The sequence below is a fragment of the Lissotriton helveticus genome, chromosome 3_1, assembly GCF_964261635.1.
Source record: "Lissotriton helveticus chromosome 3_1, aLisHel1.1, whole genome shotgun sequence".
NCBI classification, from domain to species: Eukaryota; Metazoa; Chordata; class Amphibia; order Caudata; family Salamandridae; genus Lissotriton; species Lissotriton helveticus.
Window position 1 is genome coordinate 169,617,337 of NC_136061.1, and position 18,140 is coordinate 169,635,476.

Genomic DNA, 18,140 nt, shown 5'->3' on the forward strand with positions numbered 1-18,140 from the left:
TAGATATAGTATTCTTATATCTAACATTATATATAGACACATATGCACCTATAAGTCACTCCTATGGCAGGCCTTAACAATCCTGGAGGCAGAGTGCTTGGTTTTATGTGAGATGGTGCTCTAGCATGGGCTGAGCCTGTCTGCAGCTTTCGGAACCATGTCCTTATAGCTGTTCTATGATATAGCCATACCATATACTCTTAAGTGCATCATAATCCTCGCGGTTAAATGCTAACTCTGGTTTGGCTTTATCAAAACATGTCGTGTAAGGTGTCATACGCTTTGGAGTACTACCCCCTCGCCAGTTCTGGCGACGGGGGTAGCATTCCACCCTTCTAGAGAGAGAAGACATGTTGTTCCTGTTAATCCCGGTTAAAGTTAACCAGTGCCTCAGCATTACAAAATGGATGCTGCTGCCACAGACACAAGTCTGACCTCCTGCTGCTGGGAGTCCTTCCAGCGAGGGAGGCTTGGACAATAGGATTCCTGTTTTGGGAGGTGCTACCACCACCCCAGACAGGCCATAGTCTATTGGGGCAGGGAGGGCTGAATGAAATGAGACACTGCCTGGGGCACACAAGGTGTCCCATGCATAGTCCGGTTCAAACCAGTTGCTAGGGCACTCCAGCCCCAGGTCTGGCGCAAAACTGGACAAAGGGAAAGGGGTGTAACCACCCCCTTCCCTGGTCCCACCCATAGGAGGGACCTAGCAGGTAATCCAGCCCCTCAGATTGGTATATAGGTAGGAGCTGAGTCAAGAGACTTTAGATTTATCCTGAACTGAAACTTGAAACGAAACCCTGGACCTTCGACATTCTATTGCAACTAGAAGACTGAAGAATCTCCCTTGTGGTCAAGGAGTGACCACCCTGTGCAAACAGGCACCATCCAGCGATCTGCGGTTTACTTTGTCGACGCTCCCGCCGGAGCCCGAGCACAGAGTCCGATAAGAGTCAGAGTTCCAGACTTCTTTGACCCCGATCCACAGCCACATCAAAGCTGAGACCCGTGGAGGCGACGAGAGTCGTGGGACCGGCCATCTTGTGCAGCTTCTGAGGCTCCCTCAAAGTTGTGCATTGGGGATTGAGCAGCCCCAGCCCCAGCCCCGAGCACCTTCTGCACCGATGCACAGCCCTCCACATTCCACGAGTGCCATGTGGGGCCTGCTGGTGTTTTTGTGCTCGACGCGTCTGTCCGGTTTCTTGCCTGTTGGCTAGTGGCCTCTGTGACGACGAACCTTTGAACCTGAACCGCCTACCTGGTTGCTCCTGCTTCCCTGCAAAGGAGAAGCCCCATAGACCTTGCTGGTCTAACCCGAAGCGAATATTCGATTCCTGCATGGGTTGCATTTGCCAAGGCCTGTTGACTCCAATCCGGAAGCCGACGCCACCAACAGCGAGATCCTTCATGGGAAAGTCCGTATCCAGCTCCTGATCGTCGTCGACGCCTCCTGGTCCACGTGGCTGCAGAGTCAAGCTTCACGACATCACCTGATTGCTTTGCGACATCGCCTGGTTCCTTCCTGGTCACTGGCTAGTGACCCAGACTCTGTCCCCTCTGCTTTCAGGTATTCTTCATCCTCGATCCGCCCTTGGATCCAACCAGACACTTCTCTCCTTGTCGCCTGCCGCATCTTTTTACAGGTCTCCATAGGATTCAGCGACGAAACCCGACATACTTTGACACCTATGCACCCGGCTCCTGTGGGTGAGTTAACGCGAGTACTCCGGTGCTCCTGTGGGTATTGACTATCCTAGTGTCCTAGTTTTCAGTAGCTTTCTCGTAGTCCATCCGGAAGTGTCCTAAAAGAACTAGTTTCCAATTCTTTCGTTACCATTGTATCCCTATGGTAACTTGCGTGTGTGTGTAGACACTGCACACGCTCCCCGTGGGCCTCCTGCTTCCTAACTCTTGGTAGTACAGCGTAGCCCCAGCGATTCCCGAGGCCCTAGGCCTCCTCCCTGTTTGTGACGCGTTTCTTATACCCCTATTTTAGTATATGGTTATACGTGCCCCTAGGGCTGTACTGTATATTGTGCAACTTATTGTATGATAATTAAGTATCTTGTTATGTGCTTGTGCCTCTGACCTCATAAATAGTTCAGAGGGGTTGTGTTAGTAATAAATACATATATATTTTATATATAACCTGTGTGGTGTCCTTTCATTTGGTATTAAAGGGGTTACATATGGTAAAACAGCTTGCTTCACATGCTCTCTGAAGTTTTAGCCTAAGACTGCTTTGTCCATGCTACCTCTAGGATAGCTGGTCTATAAGGTTGACTTTACAACCATCACCATAAGGGTTGTTTATACTGGTGCAAGGTGCTCACTAGAATAGTGAACATCATATACCAGGCCAAATTTTCACAGTGAGGAGGCCTGCTAAGCATCTAGGCAACTATAGTGGCAAGATCACTCCTATTTTCCAGTGTCCACCGATAGTAGTTCAGTTATGCAGGGCCATGTTTTTGCTGGTAAAGCTGCACTGCTTAATTATATGTTCTGGCACTGTGTGACAGTAGGTTATAAATTTAGAGTTGGTGAATCTGCTGGAGTATTTACAAGAACTATTGACAGAGAAAAAAATTATAACTTTTTTTCTTCTTCACTTTGCATATTTTCTAATCTTTCATTTCAGTCGTTATCGGAATATGAACCATATCAATGTATCTTCTGCCAGTCCCTTCCTGAAGTTTTTAGGTTGAGCCTGGGCAGCACATGCACTGCTCTGCTAGCCATGCTGTATTGGAGTATGTACTTGAAGCCCCGGCCTCTCTCCACCCATATTTGTCATTGACTTGTTTCATTTTCCTTCTTAAATGCTGGCTTCTGATTTGTTATTAGGCTTGTTACTCCCTCCTTAGTACCACCTTATCTTCATTTGTAACCTTCCATGAGGACTGGCCCTTTTACAAGTTGTTACATGGTACCTCTTCTTTAGTCTATAAGCGCTATTTTATTTAATGAATTCCTCTTACTGCAGGAGGGTCTCTCGTGCGCATTTTTGACCATTGGCTTGTTGATTTAACTCGTAGTAAACAGGGAGCTCTTCAGGGGCCATGGGAGAAAGAAGGGGGCAACTCATCCATGCATTCAAGCATTTGGAATGTAATAGGTCTCACATGTGCAAGAGTTTGTTATTGTAATTGACAATGCCTTTTATTTATGTTCCAAAAACCAAAACATAAATAAAAGACATTGTAATTTACAATGCCAATTGGTCAAACTCTCGTAAATGCGAGACCTATTGCATTGCAGACGCTTGTTTTAAAAGTCCTTGCTCCAAAGCAAGGGATATTCGAACAAGTATTGAACTGTATAAAATGCCCATCCAACTGGAAGTAATATCATTTTGTTCTCTAACATGATAGGTTGTAGGCAAAATTAATTTTATTATGTACTGTTGTTTCTTGGGAAAACAGAAAGAAGGAAAACATTAAAATATGTGTTTTTTCCCCAGCAGGAGTTGCCTTTATTTGGATGCTCAGAGTGGAATAGCCAAACAACATTGAGTAAATTTGAACCGAAAAAGGAAGCATGTAATGCCTGGAGTTCTGAGACGCAGACCAAGAATGGAATTACCAATGCAAATCAGTCTGAGAAAGAAAACGTCAGCGAAAGCTGCTTGAGTTCTGAAACTGCACTGTCTGAGTGCGGCAGGGACCATATCAACAAAGCAGGTTTCAGGGGAGGTTCTGTCCAAGAGTTCCTAGAGCTTTCCAGTGATGAGAAAGTAGATGCAGAGGACAGTTTTACGTGGCAAACGACGGAAGAAGTGGAGGTTTGTGTTACTATGTAGTACTAGTCGAGGAAATTGGCTCCCTTTCATATTTTTTTCCAACTTTTAGTTTCTAATATTGTTCTTTCTTCAGTTTTCTTCCTTTTTCAAATGTGATATTTTTATTCTTTTTGTGTAACAATAAATACCACAAGTGCAGTGTTCACAGACATTATCACCTTTCATTAACAGTGTTTAGTCCATCACATTGCTCTCCTAACAATATCCTATTTCTCGTCCATGTATCCATATCCACCCCATTATTGCCACCATCTCACGCGGATTGATCAGTTCCATAGGACTGCACACCCAAAGTGGTATATGCCCCTAGATCTGAATCCAGGTATATCATGTGTGTCCAGTGGCGTAGCAAGGTCAGGTGTTACCTAGTGCGGCAAATTTATTGTTCCCACCGGCTTGACAAAATGGCAAAAATATGTGTTTGAAACACATATTTTTGGCATTTTGTCACCCCCCTCAGTGATGACACGTCACCCCGGGCTTGACAAAATGGCATAAATATGTAATTAAAACACATATTTTTTCCCTTTTGTTACCCCCCTCAGTGGTGAAACCCGGGGCAGCCCGCATCCCCCTTCCTACTCCACTGTGTCTGTCATCATCCGCTAGGTTTGGATATCCTCTTGGGCACTACCATCCGTACCAACCATTGCAAGATGACGTTCCTCGACCACCAAGCATTCACGTGCGTCCGCATATCACCGCGATATAGCGGGGCCCCCTGGGTGTGTCCAATGTATAATGATTCTGCGTTTTACTAACGCGCTCTAATACCAGTGACACAAATGTGTAACTTATTTTCCCTTTTTTGGTCTTGGCTGGCGAAAGCAGCGCATGCGTTGCTCTCGCCATGGAGAGGACCTTTTGCAATCGATTTTGCCAAAGCCTTACATGCACGCGCAGGGATGGACAAAGATGGCTGCTCTCGCCTTTTGTCCAAACCTAACAGCATGCGCGTGCATGTAAGGACAGTGGACAGCCCGCCACCATCTTGATAAACACGTGTGCTTTAACTTTTAACACCTAAACACACACAAAAATGCCCCCTTCTCACACTACTTACAATATGACTTTAACAAAGACCAAATAAACAATTTCATTAGATCTGGTCTGGTACATTTATTTATACCTATTATTCGTATATTCTATATGGAAACTAGTATCCTCTAGACGAAATTTTTTCTGGCAGAGAGAGAATACACATATCAAAAAAACACTTACAGTATTATTCAATCAGCAAAGTGCATTTCAAACTAACATGAAACATTACAAAAACATCCAAGAAGATAACATCAAAAAACATCCAACAAACATTACAAAATCCAATTCATCAATCTGCAATACACTAGATCATTTCCTTAATCACAATCTTAAAAAAACATAATTCATAACAAGAGCAACAAAGCTTGTGTCAATTAATCAAAAACACTAGATGTAATAATTAGCTCTTGATGGATTTGCCGACGCGTTTCAGGTTCGGGTCATTGATCCCCAAACCCTCATCAAGGCTCTGTGAATCTTCTGTTTAGGATGCAAAAAACATAAAGTTTTAATGACAACCTGTTGACCTCTTCCCTAGCTATCATAGCGTTTAGACAAGATATATTTGTACCTGTATCTTACTATTCTGATAGATACATCTGCCGTGTGGATTCCTCACCTTGTGAATATCCCCTTGCGTCAGCAACATTCGGAAATTCTTTCGTAGCCTCGCGCCGACGTGGACTCGGACGTCATAGAGACACGACATCGCTGGCGACTCCGCTGACGTCACCGACGCCTACAATAGGCCCACGCCGGCGTGATGACATCAGTTCCCTTTTTTCCGCGTCGTCGACGCTAACGGTTTCGGGATACTCTGTAGCTTCTAGTATCTTTGATACTTTATTTCCTCGATTCTCCATTCTCTGACCTTTTTGCTCGGTTGTCATGTCGACAAAGTAAACAGGGTTTAAACCTTGTAGAGAATGTGGGAAGATGATGTCCGTTACGGACCCTCACCAAGACTGCATATGGTGTTTGAGTTCGGATCACGACGTTGATGGGTGTTCATCATGTCAGAAGATGAATCCGAAGGCTCTTCGAGAAAGAGAATCAAAACTTCTTGTGACTAAGCTAAAGGCGAGTAAAGTTAGAAGATCATCAAAACACTCGAAGAGATCGAAGTCGAGATCCAGGTCGAGATCTCGAGAGGCGTCGGCCTCGAAGTCTTCGTCTGATCACGCTTCTGGTTCTCGTAAGAAACATAAGAAAAGGAGGCATGAATCCCGTCATCATTCAGGTGATAAATCTGGTTCAAGATCGAAATCTCCCAAGAGGATGAAGTCGAAAGTGATTCCTCCGCAAGTGTCGGATCAAGAAGGTGAGGCTTCGCCTTCGGAGTCAATGGTCCATTCTCCGACTCCGGTTCCGGATCCGACCCCGGCTCCGTCTCCGGCTCCATCTCTGGCTCCGGATGACGCTCCTGTTGAGGAGGAGACTTTGAATCCTGTTGTGGAAACAGATTCAAACCTGCCTCGAGGTCAACCTGAGCATCCAACATTCCCGACTCCAGGTCAGGACCCTTCTGCGTTTTTAAACGCGATGTATGGTGTTTTCACAAGATCATGGTACCCCTCTGGTGCACCTTCGGGTCCCATGGGTCCTATGGCCTTTAATTTGGGTGTTCCTCACTCATATGCTCCGGCACCTTTCATGCCGTATATGCCAGCCCCGACTCCGCTGTGGCAGTACCAAGCTCCACCGAGGTCGACACCGGTATCGACGCCGACCCGGCCGAAGTCGACGACTCCGGCTCCGACGTCACCGGCTCCTAGCAAGTCTATGGAACGACCTTCCAATCCCTCGGATTCGATTCCGAAGTCGGCTCCGGCGTTGTCGGATTCGGCGTTGGATTCAGCTGCACTTCGAGTTAAAATGAGGTCTCGAAGAGAGGCTCAACGTCTGCTTGATGAACAGAGAATTAATGAGTCTTCTTCTGAAGTGGAGGAAGGTGAGCTGGATGGGAGTTGTTTTGATGACCTGGCAGAGGCAAGTGGTCTCGAATTTTCCCCAGAATGGGCTTTACCTTCAGGACCTGATGCACCCTCCAGGGATGTTCAACCATATCATGTTGTCATGAAGAAGGCAGCAGGACTTTTGGGTTTGACTTTGCCTACTGTCAAATTTAAGTCAAATTTACTGACTGAGGTCCTTCATTCTCCAAACTCAGCAGTGGAACCTTTACTACCATTTAATGATGCTTTAAAGGATCCCATTATGGAGGTATGGAAGAAACCTTTTTCTGCTCCTGCAGTTTCGAAAAGTGTGGCTAGGAGGTATAGAGTGGCTCCTGAGGATCCTGCTTTCTTGTCTTCTCACCCTTCTCCTGAGAGTTTGGTGATTCAGGCCGCATGTTCTAAAAAGTCAGTTGGTGCTTTTCCGCAGGTGCCTGGCGACAAAGAGGCCAAGAAACAGGATCAAATTGCAAAAAAGACTTTTTCTTCGGCTAGTATGGCATTGAAGTCTTCTAATGCCACTTGCCTTATGGGTAGATATATTCATGCTCTTATGGACTCTATGCGTTCATTAATCCCTAAGGTTCCTGAGGATAACAGAAAAGACTTTGAGGAAGCCTTGTCTGACTCTCAAGCGGCAGCCCGTCAAGTCATCCAAAGCGGGCTCGATACTACGGATTCTGTGGCAAGGATCATGGGCACAGCGGTTGCCACAAGGCGTTCAGCCTGGTTGAAGTCGTCTGATTTTTCAGCTGATGTGCAGTCTGCTTTATTGGATTTGCCTTTCGATGGTGAGGGGCTCTTTGGAAGGAAAGCAGACACGGCCTTGGAGAGATTCAAGGATAGCAGGGCAACTGCTAGATCTCTTGGCCTTCAGGTCAGAGGTTCTACGACCAGGAAATTTAGAGGGTTTGGCCGCTCTTCCTTTCGCTCATATAGACAAGGTCAGCAGCAGCAACAACAGCAGCAGCAGCAGAATACCTTGTATAGGTCATACAGGGGAAAGCAGAGAGCACGTCCTCGAGGGCGTCAAGCCTCCTCCACCTCCTCCAACCCCCCAGCCACAGAAAAGCAGCCCTAGATCCGCCATTCAGGTTCATGTAGGCCCAGTGGGGGGTCGGCTTACCCACTTTCTACGGGATTGGTAATCGGTTACATCAGATCTTTGGGTTCTCAATCTCGTAGAAAATGGGTATGCCCTTCCTTTTCGGGAATTCCCTCCCAATTACCCTCCTTGCCAGGGGTATTGCTCAGAGGAACATCTGTTACTCCTTCAGGAGGAAGTCCAAACTCTATTGAGAAAAGGTGCGATAGAGGTGGTCCCAGAGCGGGAAAGGGGTCAGGGATGCTACTCCCGGTATTTCCTGATTCCCAAGAAGGATGGCAGACTTCGTCCAATCCTCGATCTCAGGATCTTGAATTTTTATCTGAAGCAGGAGAAATTCAAGATGCTCACCCTTGCTCAGGTTCTTCAGGCTCTGCTGGAAGAAGACTGGATGGTGTCGCTCGACTTGCAGGATGCGTATTTTCATATCCCAATCCTGAAGTCGCACAAGAAGTATCTCCGTTTTACGGTGGGATCGCAGCACTATCAGTTTGCGGTCCTTCCGTTTGGACTTACTACTGCGCCTCGAGTCTTCACCAAGGTGATGGCAGTGGTGGCGGCGCATCTCAGAAGGTCAGGGATTCCTGTATTCCCGTATCTGGACGACTGGCTGATCAAAGCGGAGTCGTCGGAGAGTGTGCTTCATCATCTGCAGGAGACAACCCAGTTGTTGTACAGGTTGGGTTTTTCGATAAATGTACCCAAATCTCACCTGGTGCCCTCCCAGCGCAACCTGTTCATATGTGCTGTACTGGACACAACAGTATGTCGTGCATTCCCTCCCCCTCAAAGGATTCGCGACATACAGGAAATGATTCCTTTATTTTACAATGGAGCGGTTGTTCCAGTCCTGAAGGTCCTTCGTCTGCTCGGTCTGATGGCTTCTTGCATTCTGTTGGTCAACCATGCACGCTGGCACATGAGGGCGCTCCAGTGGTGCCTCCGCAGGCAGTGGTATCAGCACAACGGAGATCTCAGGGAGTCTGTGAGGATCTCCAGAGAAGCTGCGGTGGATCTGTCTTGGTGGGGCGTGGAAGGCAACCTGTCTCAAGGAAAGCCTTTTCAGCTGCCTCCATCGGTGGCCACGGTGATAACGGATGCATCCACTCTCGGGTGGGGTGCTCATCTGGGGGATCTGGAGGTCAAGGGCCTTTGGTCTCCAGATGAAAGGTTGCTTCACATCAACCTTCTAGAATTGCGGGCGATTCGTTTAGCGCTCAAGGCCTTCCTCCCCTCCCTTCGCGGTCAGTCGGTTCAAGTCCTGACAGACAACACGACCGCGATGTGGTACATCAACAAACAGGGAGGAGTGGGGTCGCAGTGTCTCTGCAGAGAGGCTCTGCGTCTCTGGTCCTGGGTTCGGGACCATCAGATTTGTCTGATGGCAAATCATCTGGCCGGAGTTCTGAACGTTCGTGCAGACAGTCTCAGTCGGCAGTTCTCTGCCGATCACGAGTGGAGGCTTCACCCGGAGGTGGTTCACGACATCTTTCAGATGTGGGGAACTCCTCGGGTGGACCTGTTCGCCACTCGCGAGAATGCTCACTGCCTGTCATTCTGCAGTCTCCATTTTCCGATGCAAGGAGCTTTGGGGGACGCGTTTCAGTTGAGTTGGGGAAATCAACTCCTTTACGCGTTTCCTCCCATACCCTTGATTCCTCGGGTTCTGAGGAAGATTCGCCAAGACCGGGCCCAAGTCATATTGGTCGCCCCGGATTGGCCAAGAAGGGTGTGGTACACAGATCTTCTCCACCTCTCCTCTCGCCGGCCGCTCCGTCTCCCTCTCAGGGCAGACCTCCTCTCTCAGATGGAGGGGCAGGTTCTACACCCCCACCTCCAGACATTGCACCTTCATGCCTGGAGATTGAACGGGGCAACCTGATTTCCTTTTCCCTCTCACCTGACGTTGTGGATGTCATCTTGTCAGCCAGGCGTGACTCCACTAAGTCTGTCTATTCTTATAGATGGTCGAAATTTGTCTCGTGGTGTGGGGGAAAGTCTATTGACCCTTTGAGAGCCCATTTGTCTGACGTTCTCCAGTTTGCCCTTTCTCTGGCGCAACAGGGACTTGCGGTTGCCACAGTGAAGGGTTACCTTTCAGCGCTGTCGGCATTTCTCTGCTTGCCTGATCAGCCTTCTCTTTTTAAATCTCCTGTGGTTTTAAGATTTTTGAAGGGCCTCACAAATAAGTTCCCTCCTTCTCCTTTTATTGTGCCTCAGTGGGACTTAAATCTTGTTTTGACTTTTTTGATGGGTGCTCCTTTTGAGCCTCTCCACAAATGTCCCATGAGGCTTCTTACCCTTAAAACAGTTTTCCTCGTTGCAATTACCTCGGCAAGGAGGGTAAGTGAGCTTCAGGCTCTTAGTTTCAAGCCCCCTTTCTTGACCATTCATGCTGATTGAATGGTTCTCAGGACCAGGGCTGCTTTTCTGCCTAAGGTGGTAACTCCCTTCCATTTAGGACAGTCCATTACCCTACCTTCCTTTTATCCTCCCCCTCACCCTTCTAAGGAGGAAGAGAGACTGCACCGTCTGGACCCTAAGAGGGCGGTGTCCTTTTACTTGGACAGATCCAAGGATTTTCGTTTGGAAGACCAGCTCTTCGTTGGGTTTGCTGGCTGCAAGAAAGGAAGGGCGGTCCATAAAAGAACCCTGTCAAGATGGATCGTTCTCTGCATAAAGATCTGCTACTCTTTGGCCGGTAAGGAACCACCAGAGGGTATAAGGGCTCATTCTACAAGGGCTAAGTCTTCGACCTCAGCATTGGCTAGAGGTGTACCTGTTGAGGATATTTGTAGAGCGGCAACTTGGTCTTCCCTCCACACTTTCGCGAAGCATTACTGCTTGGATTCCGAAGTGAGGAGGGACGGTCACTTTGCACGCTCTGTCCTTCAGGATTTCCTGGTTTAGAAGAGTGGACGCCCTCCTCCGGGAGTGAGGACTGCTGTGGGACTCTATTCACAAGGTGAGGAATCCACACGGCAGATGTATCTATCAGAAGAACAAGTTACTTACCTTCGGTAACGCTTTTTCTGGTAGATACAATATCTGCCTGTGGATTCCTCACTGACCCACCCGCCTCCCCGTTGTCCACTCTTCTATTCCAGAGTTACTGTATAATGTATATTTTGTTGTCAGGGAAATGTTTCAATTGCTTTCCTGCATTTGCTTTACACTGTGTGTTTTGCCTTGACTATTGTGTACTGTGTATACTTTGTATATATCTATTGTCATTGGTCCGTCCGTGTGCCTCGATGGCACGGAAAAAAGGGCGGAACTGATGTCATCACGCCGGCGTGGGCCTATTGTAGGCGTCGGTGACGTCAGCGGAGTCGCGAGCAATGTCGTGTCTCTATGACGTCCGAGTCCACGTCGGCGCGAGGCTACGAAAGAATTTCCGAATGTTGCTGACGCAAGGGGATATTCACAAAGTGAGGAATCCACAGGCAGATATTGTATCTACCAGAAAAAGCGTTACCGAAGGTAAGTAACTTGTTCTCCAGGTGACCATTGGTCACTTCTGTCGATAGAGGCACTCTTTTCTTCGGGTCTCAGATGGGGTACCCTTTTATCTAAAAATCAACAGCATATTGCCTCTATTTATGAAGTATGTACCTTTAAATTGGTGGAAAAACTAATAGAACTAGCTAAGAAATCCATACCTCCGTCTGCGCGGACTGGCGCTGCGGGAGGAGCGGAGGAATTTCTGTCTCCGGTTACTTTTGTCCTATTTAAACAAAAACACATATGATGCTTTTAGCAGCATTGTTAATGTCAATTGGCATTTTAGTTATCTTTATGTATACTACCATACCTTGCATGTATTCCACTGTTATATTGCAGCTGGGCTGCGCCGCCTTTTCACCAGCAGCTGTCTCTTTCACCTATTAGAATATTAACGTTCCGTTAGGGCCCCCACTTTTCACATGACTATTCTTAAACCTTTATGTCACGTAGTAAGCCACTACCCTACCTGTTTTCATTAGCAAAACACGGTGACTCCTCTCGCCCCCGTCTGCTACCCCGTCCGGGGCTCAGCGTGTCTTAAACTCGCCTCTGCTTCTGCTCGCACGCTTCTATTTGTTCCAGAAGAAATCAATCACTCCGTACGGAGAGAAGCGCGGTATTATATCAATCGCATTTTCTCTGACTTAGTGAACACGCAGGAACAAACGCTACGTTTGTACTTAAACAATACCTGAAAGTGCCGTCTGCTCCGCTTGATAGAATCAGTGCTACTGCGTCCCTCACTCACCGCATCTGAAACCGGCGGCCATTTTGGGATACTTAAGAAATCCAGTGTCATGTTGAATGCATTATGGGAGCTGTAGTTTAAAACGACTTTAAACTGTGTACGTGGCCGTGAACCACCCGATGGTGTTCATATAGTCCGGGGTCAAGATTAGCATCACGTTTATTTTAAAGAGGGTTATTTGAAACGTGGCTTACTGCATGACCAAATTGAAATTGAATCGATCACTCTTCATTCTGATCGCAGGTGGTAGATTATATACATAAATGCTTCCAATGGGTCTCATTATATTATATGAGACCATGCCTATTCATTGCAGCATCTTACTGCAACCACAGCATATACAATCCAGCAGTACGACCCCAAACCTCAAATTCTTGACAGTTCTGACATACTATTCAACCCAGTCATTATACAATTAAATTTCAAAATCAAATATGCTTCTTTTTCAAGAAGCGTCTTGTCAATATCTACAGGGCGCTGTGCGTTATTCATTGTGAAAAGGACTGACCATTTGAAATCGTTCTCGTTATGGGACATCTCCACATAATGTTCAACCATGGGGGCAGTAAGTATTTTCTTTTTTATTCTTGACCTGTGCTGCCCCATACGAAGCCTCCCAGGCCCCAGCGGGGGCTTAGTGTGGAGGTCCCAGATCAGTCCTTCTCGGCCTTCTGCCCCATAGACCTCTTGGCCTCTCGCAAAATCGTTGGGGCGTTGAAATCTGGTTCCCCCAACGATCCTTGCGCAGCTCGGCTGCTGGCTGATCTAGCCGACACGGTTAATTCGGAAGTCAATATTCTGATCAACCAGTCACTTCGTGAGGCATACGTTCCACTCGCTTGGAAGCAGGCTCTCCTACTTCCATTACTTAAGAAACCCACCTTGGACTCCTCGCTTCCCGGTAATTATAGACCTATTTCTCTGTTGCCTTGTTTGGCTAAGGTTTGCGAAAAGGTAGTCACTTTGCAGTTAACCAACTATGTGACGAAGTCGGGCGCGCTACATCCTGTGTAATCGGGGTTTCGGGCCGCCCATAGCACAGAGTCAGCACTGCTGGAGGTTGCTGAAGCAATTAGGGACTGTTTGGTTTTTTCTTTTTTCTTTTTTTATTGACAAGCAAGTCAAGGTGATTAGCAGTTTCACTTTACAAAAATATAATGCAGATACAGATCAAAATGCAAATAAAATAACAACAAGCTCCTAACATTGCCACTAGTCTGTGTTTACCCTGGAGAGGACCTGAAAACATAAAGTAAAACAGAGGCCTAAGAGAAATAAAACGAAGTTAGGGGAGGAAGGACACAAAAATTCCTGACACAGCTGAGTCGTCAAGAACATCATCTACTCCAAACATAGTAGATGGTCCTAAACAGTACAAGCTTTACAAAAAATTACCCCAAATTTTAACAAACTTCCCAGTTGCTTTTGTTTCCCGATTCCTAGCAAGTGAGCCTTCCATAGTATAAATTTCATTAACAAGAGCCCACCATTCAATCGTATAAGGAGGTTTCGGAGAGATCCAAGCTCTCGCTATAACCAATCTGGCACAGGTCAAAAGAATATTTAACAAATCTGTATTAATATTACTAGTGGGGTGTATTGCCAGTAAAACTGAAGCTGCAGACAGTGCAAAAGTAGTCACTTTTTTTTTAAGTTAGATATTTTCTATTGCCGACCAGTACCCAGGTAATGACGGACAAGAATAAATCATATGTATGAGGTCTGCTGCCACCAGACCACGTTTAGGACATTTGGTACGGTCACTGCTCAAATTATTTTGTGACCATTTGGAAATTCTTAATGGTGTATAATATAAGTGACAGATAGTCTTATACGATTGGAGCATTAAGCTAGATGAGTGAGTCACTTTGTTGATATTTACTAGGGCGGCTGTAACATTCTGGGCAGTCACATTAAGTCCTAGTCTAGAAGACCATTTTAACGCTAATCTAGGGGCTTCATCCGATCTATTTTGGCTTATACACTTGTATCCCACGCTAATTAATGATTTCCTGTTTGCAGAGTAGAAGCAAGTCCATAGATCTGAACTGCTTACTGCCATCAGGTTCATCTTACGTATTAAAAAGTCCCTTATTTGAATATATTTAAATCGCATCATTTCCGGCAATTTAAACAAAAGTTTCAGATTTTCAAATTGTAAAAAGCCGCCTGAGCCGTATAGGTCTCCCAATTTCTGAATACCATGTTTAGCCCAGTCGTGCCCGGTTTTATCACTAAAGATACCTGGGAGCCCTGGATTATCCCAAAGTGGCAGATCAGTGTGGAAAAAAGAAGTATTGCAATTAATCATTATCAAATTCCAAATACGTACTGCATCCCTCGCGGTCTTAAATTTTACACGTTTGAAATAATTCGGGTCTTGCACTTTTGCCAGAAATTGTTTTGAATCTCTGCCAAGCATAAATTGGTGAGAAAAAAAATTGATTGTTAATGGTGAACAGACTACGAAGCCGACTCAGAAAAGAAGCAAAAAAATAAGCTCTAAAATCAGGGAAATTAAGACCCCCCTTTTCTAGTGATAATTTCAGTATTGACATCGATCTTCGAGACTTCTTATAGCCCCAGATGAAGCTACTGAGAATGCCGTCCAATTTTTAAAAAAACAAATTATTGACACGGAAAGGAATAGAACGAAAAAAGTATAAAAATTTAGGCAAAATATTCATCCTGATCAAGTTCATTCGCCCAAGAAGATTAAGTGGAATCTTATGCCACTTTTTCAAAAGAACTGCCACCTCTTTTAATAAGGGTTCATAATTTAATGCATTTATTTCAGTGATATTAGAAGATATCTTTACCCCTAGATAAACCGCGGCCTGACATAGTCCTTGCACTGGAGAATTAGACTGATAGTTCATTATAACTTGTGTTTTGTACATATTAAGTTTATAGCCCGAAATAGCACCAAAGTTGTTGGCTTCTTCCCAAATCCCTGCCAATGCATTGACTACATTGGTAGTATAAATAGCTAAGTCGTCAGCATATGCTGTAATTTTCAGGACTTTATCTTCCTGCTGCATAGGTACCATCTTAGCTTGAGTTTGGAGGGCATTGATAAATGGCTCCATAGAAAGAGCAAAGAGCAGGGGTGACAGAGGGCATCCCTGCCGGGTCCCCCTTAGGATTGAAAAATTGGGTAAAAGTGCCCCCGCATAGCTAATATTAGCATTAGGATCCTTATACAGTGCCTGTATACTTCTCAGGAAGCGTCCGCTGAAGCCAAATTGTTTCATCACCCCCCATAGGTAATCCCACCCCACTCGGTCGAACGCCTTCTCTGCGTCTAAGAGTATCCTACCGAGTGGGGTGAGATTAGTTGCTGCCACGTCAAAGGCGGTTATCGCCATATTAACATGAGTGGTAGTATCCCTCCCAACTACAAAACCATGTTGTTGGTCATTTACAAGCCGTGGCATAAGTGGGGCCATCCGCGTTGCTATTAGTTTAGCATAAGCTTTAGCATCAGCATTGATCAAGGATATAGGTCGATAGGACCCGCATTCCGTAGGTGATTTATTTTTCTTTAGAAAACACATTATTTTAGCTGTCTTCCAAGAATCCGGTGCCTTCCCTGTAGCACCAATTAAGATAATAACTAAGCAGAGCAGTGGTAAAATTTCGTCCGTACAGATTTTATACAGCTCTATAGGAAGTGTATCCTCTCCGGCCGCCTTATTAGAGGGAAGAGAGGCGACAGCAAGACGTAGCTCTGTTAGTGTGACCTCTTCCTCCAACTGATCAATGCATTCCTGATCTAGGTATTCACCTACGGGTAGATTTTTATTAATATAAGTTTGTATCTGAGTCTCGGTGCAGCTACCCTCGGGGGTGTATAGTTTTTCATAATATGAAACAAACTGTCCCAATATTTGTGCTGGTTGAGTAAGTAATGTATCATTGGGGCCTTTATTAGATTTTACTAATGTTGTTGCACGGTCATCTGCACACTATCGGAGAATGTTTCTACATTTTCGAATTGGATTAGTGATGCTGTCATGGGCCTTTCGGCCTCTGGCCCCCGTAAGCTGGGGAGAGAAACCCCCTCCAAGCCTTGGTTCACCGCAGAGTTGAGGGATCTCAAATACTCCTGTAAGGTCTTGGAGAGAACTTGGAGGGCCAGCGGCTATTGTCCTACGGACAAACAGGCTCTTAGGGACAAACAGAAATTGTACTATTCAGCCATCTCCTTGGCAAAAAGCACCCATTTTGCCGTGCGCATTGATAGGGCTAACAATAATGCGAAGGAAATCTTTGCCATTGTGCAGAGTTTTGTGACGCCCCGAGCACAGGAGATAGAGGCTACGCCCTCAGTCATCTAGGCAAATACTCTGTCCAATCATTTTAGGGAGAAAATCAGGGAAATCCAAGACTCCTTTCCAAAAAACCTGACGCCTCCCCGGCCCCAGCGGGGGCTTAGTGTGGAGAAGGTCCCAGATCACTCCTTCTCGGCCTTCTGCCCCATAGACCTCTTGGCCTCTCGCAAAATCCTTGGGGCGTTGAAATCTGGTTCCCCCAACGATCCTTGCGCAGCTCGGCTGCTGGCTGATCTAGCCGACACGGTTAATTCGGAAGTCAATATTCTGATCAACCAGTCGCTTCGTGAGGCATACGTTCCGCTCGCTTGGAAGCAGGCTCTCCTACTTCCATTACTTAAGGAAACCCACCTTGGACCCGGATCAGAAATCCTCCTGAGGGCGAGAAGAAGCTCATTCCACCGTAGAAAGATTTAAGTTAACAAACACTTGGTCAAAAGACCGGAGTACTGCTCTTCGGATCTGCGCTAACTGGCGCGGAAAAAAGAAGAACTGACGTCAGCGCGCGGAGGCGGCGTCTATATACTCCAGCGACGTCATCACGGCGCACGACGCCGACGACGCGGAGCCGCAGGGGACGCCTGCAGACGACGCCTACCGACGCGCAGGGGTACTGCTACGCAAAAGTTTCCGGATCCAGACTGACGCCTGGGGATATTCTAAGGTAAGGAATCTAATACTAACTACTGTTTCTTACAGATATATCGTTACCGAAGGTAAGTAACTTGTTCTGCAGGTAGAGTGGGCCCAAACCATATAAAGCCCGATGGACAATGGCCAGCATTTTGAAGTCCCAAACCCATTGTTTCTTGAAAAAAATATCAAAGCAGCACCTACAAGGGAAAGTGAGGTTAACATTAAACAGCCTGCCATCAAAATTAATTGGTTCTGCAAGCCCCGTCATATAAAACCAGCCATTGTTGGGTCATTAGTGCTTTCTTAAGGCCAATGCATGCACAGAATAGCATATGGTTGCCTTAAAGATCTCCACCAGCAGAACGTGTCAGAAAAAGCAGTTCACGCACATAACATGCACCTACCCCGCTCTACAGATGGAAAGACTGACTCAAGACAATTATTTTAACAAAAAGGGATCCAAATGTGTAAAAGAGTTGTGATCGAGTCCCTGCAGATTACCGAACTAACGGCTCGCTTTGTTACATTCCTGACTCAGGCCACCTCTTGCCTGCCTTCACAGCCTGGAGCGCAGCCTCTTAACAATGCCCCAGAAGCTGCCTGCCCTGCGTGGGCAGGAGAGGCATCTGCGCACTTTAACCCCCTCCCTGTCTCCTATTCTTTCTCTCTCTGCTACTTTCATTGCTTGATATTGTTCTCCTTTTCTCTCTCCATTCCTCTCACTTTCTATCCCTCTCCGCCTCTCCTCTTTCTGTTACTCTAACCTCTTTCTTCCCCCATCATGCTGTCTTCCTCCACTCCCCTTCCTCAACTCTTTCTCTCTTCTCACGTGTTCTCTTCATTACTCCCTAGTCCTCTTCTTTCTAACTCCTTCTGTCTGTCTCCTTTTTCTTTTGGGTGTCCTTTTCACCCTCTATGCCCCACACTTCTATGACACTCTTTGTCATCTTTCCTCTTCACCCTCTTCCCTCTATTTTTCTCTCCATTGCACAGTGCGCTATTTCTCATCCAG

General features: G+C 46.3%; 1 protein-coding gene across 7 annotated transcripts in view; it reads left to right on the plus strand.

The window, feature by feature from the left end:
• The window catches only part of TSPOAP1 (TSPO associated protein 1), a 3,238,928-nt gene that overhangs the window by 2,443,172 nt on the left and 777,616 nt on the right, over positions 1–18,140 (plus strand). For 6 of the 7 annotated variants that reach the window (XR_013608584.1, XR_013608585.1, XM_078679480.1 and 3 more), the window contains one exon: positions 3,464–3,784. Coding sequence is in view for 5 of the 7 variants with exons in the window: in XM_078679480.1 (XP_078535606.1) it covers positions 3,464–3,784 (321 nt within the window). In the remaining 2 variants the exon portion in view is untranslated. The remainder of the gene's footprint in view (positions 1–3,463; positions 3,785–18,140) is intronic. The other variant, XM_078679481.1, reaches the window with a different exon arrangement.